This window comes from Miniopterus natalensis, chromosome 18, assembly GCF_054644295.1.
Source record: "Miniopterus natalensis isolate mMinNat1 chromosome 18, mMinNat1.hap1, whole genome shotgun sequence".
NCBI lineage: Eukaryota > Metazoa > Chordata > Mammalia > Chiroptera > Miniopteridae > Miniopterus > Miniopterus natalensis.
In genome coordinates, this window is record NC_142098.1 from 36,727,636 (window position 1) to 36,736,836 (window position 9,201).

General features: G+C 55.0%; 1 protein-coding gene across 2 annotated transcripts; it reads right to left on the reverse strand.

The window, feature by feature from the left end:
- Nucleotides 1-2,538: 2,538 nt before the first annotated feature.
- CKM (creatine kinase, M-type) lies at nucleotides 2,539-8,774 on the reverse strand. Of its 2 annotated transcripts, none has more exons than XM_016212597.2 (7): nucleotides 8,582-8,774; nucleotides 7,554-7,708; nucleotides 6,963-7,095; nucleotides 5,110-5,281; nucleotides 3,946-4,069; nucleotides 3,219-3,408; nucleotides 2,539-2,717 (listed from the first exon to the last, which is right to left on the reverse strand). In XM_016212597.2, the coding sequence occupies exons 1-7, from the start codon at nucleotides 8,772-8,774 to the stop codon at nucleotides 2,539-2,541; spliced, it is 1,146 nt and encodes a 381-aa protein (XP_016068083.1). The 2 variants fall into 2 exon arrangements, with proteins under 2 accessions (XP_016068083.1, XP_087683385.1); XM_087827259.1 differs by having other exon boundaries at nucleotides 6,963-7,132; nucleotides 7,537-7,708.
- Nucleotides 8,775-9,201: the final 427 nt, after the last annotated feature.

Consider the following 9,201-nt stretch of genomic DNA (forward strand, 5'->3'; position numbering starts at 1 on the left):
ATTTAATAGTCTGGGCGCCTGACTTCAGGTATGGCTGGGTCCAGGCAGCAGGCCACCTCATCTCTGCTTCCCCCCCCCCCCAGCATGAGTTTCATTCTAGCAGTTTTATCCAATAGACACTCCCTGCTGGCAAAGTGACCCCAGCAGTTCCAACTTTCATTCTTCCAGCTTAGTTCCTGCAGCAGAAAGTTCCTTATTGCCAACTGCCAGCAAAAGTTCCAAGCCATATTGTAATTGGCCCAGATAGGTCATGTGACCATCCCTGAACCAATTGCTGAGATTCAGGTGGCCAGGGCTGTACCTAGAGCTGCACTTAATGGGGTTCCCCAAAGGAAAGTCAAGGATTCCTGAACAGCAGGGAAATGAAGCTCAATAGACAAGCAATTGAGGACTGTCCAGTACAGGAAGGCAGGTCTTGTTCACCCAGCACCTTGTGGCCCAAAGTGAGTAGGCTGGGTTTATATCCCAGGGCACTGAGGAGCCGTGGAAGATGGTATGCAGGGAAGAGCCTTAACTGTGCCTCAGTTGCCCATTTGGGGCATGGTAGGGTCACCCTGGTGTTCCTCATGAGGCTGATAGGAAAGTCACGTGAGAAATGAAAGCTAGTAAAGATTTAAAATGATCAGTGTTGAGAAATTCAGGGGCTGGGGCACAGCATCATTCCTGTCTAATGAGGGAGGCCAGAGTAGTGAACTGCTGAAGGGCCTTTATAGTTGAGGCCAGAAAAATGGGGGTGTGGGTGTGGGGAACCAGCCCTGTGCTAGGGACACATTGGTCCACTGAAAGGAGCAGCTGTGTCTTCAGTGCTGACCCAGACTGGGCAGGTTGTGGAGAGGGGCCTGGACCTTCTTCCAAGGGCACTGGGGAGCCATGGCAAGGTTGTGAGGGAGAGGTAAGGACAGGTTTATGCTGTGAAAGGAGGGACAGAGATCAGAAGAATAGGGAAGAGGTAGGGGCAGGACCGAAGGTGGGGGAAAAAGGGGTGGATTTAAGGTTTATGAGGCAAAATGGGCAGGATGGGCATGGTAGCTGATAGACACCTGGACTGCAGGTTTGACAGCCCGTGCCCACTGCAGTGCTGTCTATGTGACCTCGGGGGGTGGAGCTGGGATTAGTGATGGGATCTTCAGTTGGGGACAATATTGTAAAGGACATCCTGGCATCTGACAGGCCCTACATGGCTTGACCTTTGGGGTCCCTCTTAACCTTCCTATTTCAGTAACCTCTCTGGGAATTCTTGGGGAATCCTTGAGCCTCAATTTCCCCTTCCTGCTTCCTCCTGAGACCAAGCTTTCCAAAAGACCAATCCCTAAAGACCACGGGGATGCTCTGCCCCAAGCCCTTGCTGGAGGAGACAACAGCTTGCACAAAGACATTAAGGTGGGAGTTGCAGGGTGTAAGGAGCCAGAGTATATAGAGGAATAGTGGGGAAAGAACTGGAAAGGTGAGCTCAGCAAATGGTATGCATTATGGTTTGACTAAATAATAAATAATAGGAATGCTTTTTAGGAGATGTAGGAGCTATGGCAGGTTTTTGAGCAAAGTAAGTGAAGTTGAAAAGACTGGTAGCAACTAGAGGGATGAAGTCAGACCTCACAGAAGGTCAATAAAAAGCATAATGAGGTACATGAGATGCATATGAGGTCTCAAACTGAGAGCCTGTGGGCCAAGTTCAAGTCTCAGACGCCTTGGCTTGCATTTCGCCCTCACACGCCCCGTGTTTGAGACCTGAACCGAGTGTGATCAGAAGCCAAGGTTGAGAAGGGCCCAAGCTCGGCTATAGGACACTGGGCCACACCTCTCTGCGTTTCGGATTCCCCATAGAGCCTTATAATTTTTGGCGTCTATTTTTTTTTTTTAAATATATCTTTACTGATTTCAGAGAGAGGAAAGGAGAGGGAGAGAGATAGAAACATCAGTGATGAGTCATTGATCGGCTGCCTCCTGCACGCCCCGACTGGGAAGCCACCCCACAACCCGGGCATGTGCCCTGACCAGGAATCAAACCCGGGTCGCCTGGATCCTAGGTCGACGCTCAACCGCTGAGCCACGCCCAGCTGGGCTGAGCCTTATAATTTTTGGATTACACTCTGTACCCTAACTTTGCCTCATATGGGATAAAACGTGGCTAGCATGTGCCTAGAGAAGGCAAACCACTTCAAGGTCACACAGCGGCCAATTACTAAAGCCCCTCCTCCTCTCTCAATAACTTGCACGCAAAGTTAAGGCCACCATTGCTTTTATTTGTTGCTTTGAGTGGAGAAAAGCTTGAATGAGCCCCACGTGCGTGGGACGCTCCCCGCTGCGGAGCTCAGTAGGGGAGAGGCGGGCGTGAGGGAGGTTTTCCATTGGCCGGAACCCAGAGGGAGGAGCCCGTTGGTTGGAGCTCCGGGTGGAATCGCACCTCCGCGAAGGGTGGATAGAGCCGGGGGTGGGCCTCCCGGGGAGGGGCGGGAAAGGGGAAGGGGCGAGTCTCCAGGGGGTCCGGCCTTCCCTTCGGCTGGGGCTCCCGCAGGCGGCGGCGGCCCGGCTGGGCGTCTACTTCTGGGCGGGGATCATGTCGTCGATGGACTGGCCCTTCTCCAGCTTCTTCTCCATCTCCACCATGAGCTTCACACCGTCCACCACCAGCTGCACCTGCTCTACCTCGGACGAGCCCAGCCGGTCGGCGTTGGACACGTCGAACACTGAGCCCACGGCAGCTGTGTCCACGCCACCTGAGGGAGCGGAACGCAGGGGCCTGAGGAGGGGGCAGAGGTGCAGGAGCGGGCCGGACGCCGCCCCCGTGCCAAGGCCCACGGCCGCGTGTGCTGAATGCCTCCTGGTGACACGCTCACACACGAGAGCCTCCCAAATGGCTATTCGCGGGCCCACATGCCCGGCTTTAGTTTCCTCACCCCTCTACCTCCAACAAGAAAATATAGCGTAGTGGGTAAGAGCGTGAGCTATGGGGACGGGCCGAGTGGGGTCTAATCCGGGCCATCTCCCCCTTTACAGTGGGGAAACTGAGGCCCATAGGGGGCCGGGGACATACATAACGAGCCACACAATATGATAGTATATTGACCCCTCTAAGGTAAGGCGTTTTGATGCCCGTTTGCAGAGGAAGAAACTGAGGCTCAGAGGGGCAGCCCTTGCCGACTCCCAGAACTCGCGGGGATACCCCACCCCCTGATCCGCCACCGACGTCGCGGTGGGGGGGGGAGACAGGGCCTCACCTGTGCCCCGCTTCTGCAGGCGCAGGCGGCTTAGGATCTCCTCGAACTTGGGATGCTTGCTCAGGTGTGCCAGCTTCACGTGCACGCCTCCGCGCAGCCCGGTGCCCAGGTTGGATGGGCAGGTGAGCACGTAGCCCAGGTGCTCGTTCCACATGAAGGGGTGGCCGGCTTTCTTGAAGATCTCCTCAATCTGAGGTGGGTGAGAGGACCGGAGGTCAGCGCCAGCCGGCGCCCCCAATACACCCCGAACCCGACGGAGCTCCAAGGGACAGGGTTTGAGGATGTGCGTGAGGGCGAGGTTCTGAGGGGCGCGGCTGGGCAGCAGACGGATGAGATTCTGAGGGGAAGGGACCGAAGACACGGAGGACAGCGGGACTCTGAGGGGGCGGGGCTTGAGGGCGCGTGGAGTTCGTAGGGGCGGGGCTTGAGGGCGCGTGGAGTTCGTAGGGGCGGGGCTTGAGGGCGCGTGGAGTTCGTAGGGGCGGGGCTTGAGCGTAAGGGTGGAGCCCGAGGGTCCCCCCCAGAAGGCGGGGCTTTGAAAGCGCCGGGGCTGGCCTGAAGGGGCGGGGCTCGGGCGGGATGGGGAGGAGCCGGGTTGCAGGTGGGCGGGGCCTTGGCAATCGGTTGGGGTGTCGGAGGGTGGTTGGCGTTTGGGGCGGGGCCAGGCTCCGAGGGGCGGGGCCTTGGGGGCGGAGCCCGAGGTCGGCGGCCAGGGGCAGGCACCTACCTTCTGCAGCCCCACGCAGAAGCGGCGGAAAACCTCCTTCATGTTGCCCCCCTTCTCCATGGAGATGACTCGGAGGTGGTCCTCCTCGTTCACCCACACCAGGAAGCTCTTGTTGTCGTTGTGCCTGGGGGGTGCAGCAGAGGCCAGGGTCAGCTCCTGTCCCAAACACCTGCCCACCGCCAGAGGGCAGCCGGCTGAGGGGCAGGAGGTGGTGGCATCTGCTAGGGCAGAATCGCCGAAACTGACGCCTGCGGACTAACGTCACAGGATCTGTGACATCTCGATCCTGGGAACAAGGACTTTTAGGGTCTTAAGTCTCTGAACAGCATTAAATGACAGACGCTTAGAATCTCAGAATCAGAAGCTTAGAGTCAAGATGGATAAATCTTGGAAATTCTACATCTGGTCTCCAGACCAAAGGATCTTCCTATCACATCGTGACATCTCAGACACAGTCTTGGTTAGAACCGTAGCATTTCGGGATCTGGGAATGTTTGAAACCGTGGAATCGCAGACTCTGAAATTAGTGGAATCTCAGAACCTAAAAATCTTTAAAAGCTTGAAATCTTAGAATCATCCTATCTGTAAATCTTGGAACCTATGCTCTCCAAGTCATTTGAAACCTAGGTTCTAGAAACCTTTTTAAATCTTTGTCAGAATCAGGGATTCGAAGATTTATAGAAAGCCTAACTCGCAACAGAAGTTAGTAATACAATCATCCTAGCAATAAAATCATACTAGCCAAGATGTACCGGGTACTTACTATGTAGCAGGCACTGTTTTCAATACTTATATGAACTCATTAACCCTCATGAGAACTCCAATAGCTATGAATTATTGTGGTCTCTATTTTATAGATGGGGAAACTGGAGCAGAGACACATTAAATAATGTGCCCAAGGTCACACAGCTAGTCAGTGGCAGCCTTGGGATTTGAACCCAGAGTCTCATTCAAGTCTAACTTCCTAACTGCCACTTCTCTGGTCCAAGTTTCCCAAAATGTGACACAGACCACAGGGTTGGCAGGGGTGGGGAGTGAGATCGCTTTCTGGTTCTTGAAAACATAATTACTTATGGTCTTGACTTTGGTGGAGGAATGAGGAGGATCTTGGGGGGACTGGAGGAGGCTGGAGGGAGGGGAGGCCTTGGGACAGGGGGGTCTCACCAGATGCCACGGGCGTCGGGCCAGTCGCGGGCCATGCCTGAGGCCAGTAGAAGCGGGGACACGGGCTTGTCAAACAGGAAGTGGTCGTCGATGAGCTGCTGCTGCTCCTGCTCTGTCATGCTCTTCAGGGGGTAGTATTTCCCCTTGAACTCACCCGTCAGGCTGTTGAGGGCTGAGAGGCCACATGAAGGAGTGGTCAGCAGCCTGTCCCTCCTGAAGCAGGGTGTGAGGCCCCAGAGACCCACCACTGCCTCCCCTAGCTGGCTTGGGCCTTTGCCCCCATGTGTCCTAAAGGCGCCTGGATACTGGGTCTAAGCTCAAATTCGTGACCCCCAAGCGTGCTCCTCCCCTGTCTGCCCAGGCCAGAAAATACGATTCTCCCCTTCCCTGGACCCTCACATCCAGTCCACCTGCAAACATTAGCGTTCTGGGGCCCGCTCCCACTAGCTGGCAGAACAGACAGTCTCAGGAATTTGGGGAGTCATTACTAAAAATTTTTATAATATAGTATAATTACTTATTTATATACATTTTATACATTATTTGTATCATATACTATGTGTTATATATCATATACCATATACTATATTAAAAATAAATTATGTAATATTACAAATTAAATTAATTATATTTAAAACAAAGGTAATTAGTACTCAGAACTGTCACTTTCTAATTATTTTGCTATATTTACTATTATCTATGTTCTTGAAGTTATCTTCATCTATCATAGCTGTGTGGTGGAAATACGATGGATGATATGCTACTGGGCATCTCTTCCCATCTCTGTATGATGTCATGTCACAGCTTAAAATTAGCCAGGGTGAGGGAATTTATACCACAGAAATTGGCAGTTGCTGCAAATCAGGGCTTTTTTGGTTTTTTTAAGGGCCAGTTGTTAAACATTTATCAGAACAACATGAGTTCTGATGGTCCTACCTCCAAAACTTCTCTTTTTCCCCATTCCATTGCTATCCCTCACCCTCCACCTGGACCACTGTGGTTGCCCCCTCACCGTCTCTGTGCTCCTTTTTTGTCCACAGTCTGTCCCCCACTCAGCAGCCAGAGGGCTCCACGTAAGTCTGAACCTGTCCTTCCTCTGCTCACCACCCTCCCATGGCTTCCACCTCCCTCAGAGTCGAAGCCAAAGCCCTCTTGACAGCCCACAAGGCTCTGTGCACCCCGCTCACCCACGCCCCTCTGACCCCACCTCCTCGCCTGCTCAGCCCCAGCCACAGTGGTTTCCTTGCTACTCCTCCCCACCTCAGGGCCTTTGCTCTTGCTCTTCTATCTGCTAGAATTCTTCCTAAGGTTGGCTCCTTCTTTATCAGGTCTCAGCTCCCTCACAAGGTAGCTCTCCCATATGCCCAGCCATTCTCTGCCACACCTCTTGTTTCTTGGCTTCATGGCATTTTGGAACCGCCTTGCTCTTTTCTTGCTTTCTGTGTTTCTTCTCATCTCCCCACCAGGCTGACAACTCTGTGACAGCAGCGACACTGTCCGTCTTATTCACCTTGGGAGCCCCAGCTCCCCACACAGGACCAGATTGACCATAAATATTTGCCGCATGGATGGATGGATGGATGGATGGATGGATGGATGGATGGATGGATGGATGGATGGCTGTCAGGACCCTGGTACAATTAAGGGTCTGCATGGATCTGCTCAGGGTGCCTCAAGACGACAGCCACCCCCAGACTCCCACCAGGAGGAACGCTGCCAGCTGGCACTCACCAGGAACCCATGACTTATCAAGCAACTTCCACTGCCACATTTTAGAAAATGGGGGCCCGAGGGGGCCCAGAGATCCGCCCACGGAGGAGCAGAGGCAGAGCTGGTGCTGTGGGGGCTCTCACCTTCCACGGAGAGCTTCTCCACGGCTCGGCGCTCGCCACGGGAGCAGTGGGGGGGCAGCGTGTAGCCCTTGATGCTGCGGCCGGTGCGGACGCGGCTGCTGAGCACGTAGTTGGGGTCCAGGTCATCTCCACCCTGGGGGGCAGGTGGTGCGTCAGGTCCTCCCAGTCCCCTCCGGCTCTCTGCTGCTTCCTTGGACTCTGTCCCCGCTAGTCCCTCACCCACCTCCCTCCGTGGCTCTGTCTCTCCTGCCTCTGTCTCTCCCTGTCTCTCCCCCCACCTCTGACTCTGTCCATCCTCTCTGTCTCCCTTTCTACCTGTCTGCTTTGTGCCTGCCCCTCCCCCCTCCCCCTCCTGCCCTCTGTCTCCTTGTCTGTCTTCTCTCTGCCCTCTCCCTGTGTTTCCCTCCATCTATTTGTCTCTGTATCTCTGAGTCTCTCTGAGTGCTCTTCCCACCTCCACCCTTCTCTGTCTCTGTCTCTCTCTCGCCCTTCTCCCTCTCTCCTCCCCAGCCCTCCCCCGTCCTTCCCCATCCCTCCCCATCCCTCCCCCATGCTCCCCCCATCCCTCCCCCACCCCCTGGGGCAGCCAACCTTGAGGTTCTCGTGGTTGAGGTCGGTCTTGTGCTTGTCGGTGGGTTTGTAGCCCCCATGCCGGTCCTGGATGATGGGGTCAAACAGGTCCTTGAACACCGAGTAGGACTCCTCATCGCCAGCCACACAGCCCACGGTCATGATGAAGGGGTGACCTGGGGGTCGAGTGAGGTTAGAGGTGCTTGTCCCCAGCAAGGAAGGCCTGGGCTCCTGGGTACAGTTTAGGCTGTGCATGCAAGTGTGTGTGTGTGTGTGTGTGTGTGTGTGTGTGTGTGTGTGTGTGTACCCACATGGGTCAGAGCTGAGAAGGGTTGGTGAAAATGGGGAGGGGGGTTGGTGAAAATGGGGAGGGAATGTTGGGAGAGGCCAGGGAAGGATGGTAGGGACAGGGCAACGGGGAAGTCTCAGGGGGCCGGTTGTAAGGTATGAAAAATATTACTGCTTCCGAGTCTCAAAATCATGGAATCCTCCCCTGGAATTTTTCAGAACCTTAGACTATCAGCTTTCACGCATAATAAGAGACTTGCAACACCTCTGACTTCCCAGGTGGGGAGAGTGGCCCAGAGACAGGGCCTCTCCTGCATCACAGGACGAGTTGGAGGCTAAGGCTGGGACCTGTGCTCCTGCCTCCAGCCCACTCGCCCTGCAGGTGTCCTTGGAGAAGGAACCACAGCCCTAGTAACACCCCTCGTCAGATGCCGACAACTCACTTTGTGCTGGGCAGGGCTCCAGCACTGTATCGGTGCCCATTTTTCAGGTGAGGAAACTGAGGCCGGGGGGAGTAAAGGACTTTCTGGGGGAGTCTCACATGACACTCACGTGCATTCATCAGGTGGCTAGCTACATTCTAGGTCTTGTCCCAAGCCCTTCCCACACACGGACTCTGTTTCTCACGACAGCCCCATGAGTATGGTCCCCACTTTACAGGTGGGAAAGCTGAGGCCCGGGAAGGTAGGATGGAGGCCTGGCAGGCAGCCTCCGAAGCGCCGCCCCTTCGGTCCCCGCGATGCCCCGCCAGGAGGGCTTACCTGGGTTGTCCACACCTGTCTGGATGACATCGTCCAGAGTGAAACCAGATGGCGTCTCCTTGTCCCGCAGCTTCTTGTACAGGTCGAGGGTCAGCACCTTGGCCATGTGGTTGTTGTGCTTGCTGAGGTCGGGGTACTCATCCTCCGGCTTGTAGTTCAGCTTGTACTTGTTGTGGGTGTTGCCGAAAGGCATCGTGGCGGTGGGGGGGGCCTGGTGGGCGCAGGAGGAGGGGAGGTCAGCCTGCCGCCTGCAGAGGTCAGCGAGGGGGCGCCAGCGGGCCTCAGGGCCAGTCCTGGTGCCTGTGCTGTGTGACATGGAGCAAGGGGCTCCCCTCTCTGAGCTGCTGCATCGTGACAAGATGCATGAGGAGTCTTGGGTTAGAAGCCCAGCTCTGCCACATCTTGGCAGGTGACCCTGAACTTAATAACCTTGCTAGAGACTCAGTTTCTCCAGCTGGAAAATGGAGGGGTGAACCCTCACGTTGGAATAGTAACGGGCATGGATAACAATGTAGGTTCTAGAATCAGATTAGCCTGGGTTTGAATCCCAGCTCTGCCACCTACAACAAGCTGTGTGACCTTGGGCAAGTTGTTTAACCTTTCTGTGCCTCAAATTGCTC

What these genes read in the sequence shown, in the direction of transcription:
- CKM (XM_087827259.1), bottom strand. Translation starts at nt 8,774, where the DNA reads ATGCCTTTCGGCAACACCCACAACAAGTACAAGCTGAACTACAAGCCG. An exon ending in CCCGACGCCCGTGGCATCTG is followed by an intron (nt 4,070 to 5,109) that starts GTGAGACCCCCC and finishes TGCACCCCCCAG; the next exon opens with GCACAACGACAACAAGAGCT. An exon ending in TCTGCGTGGGGCTGCAGAAG is followed by an intron (nt 3,409 to 3,945) that starts GTAGGTGCCTGC and finishes CACCCACCTCAG; the next exon opens with ATTGAGGAGATCTTCAAGAA.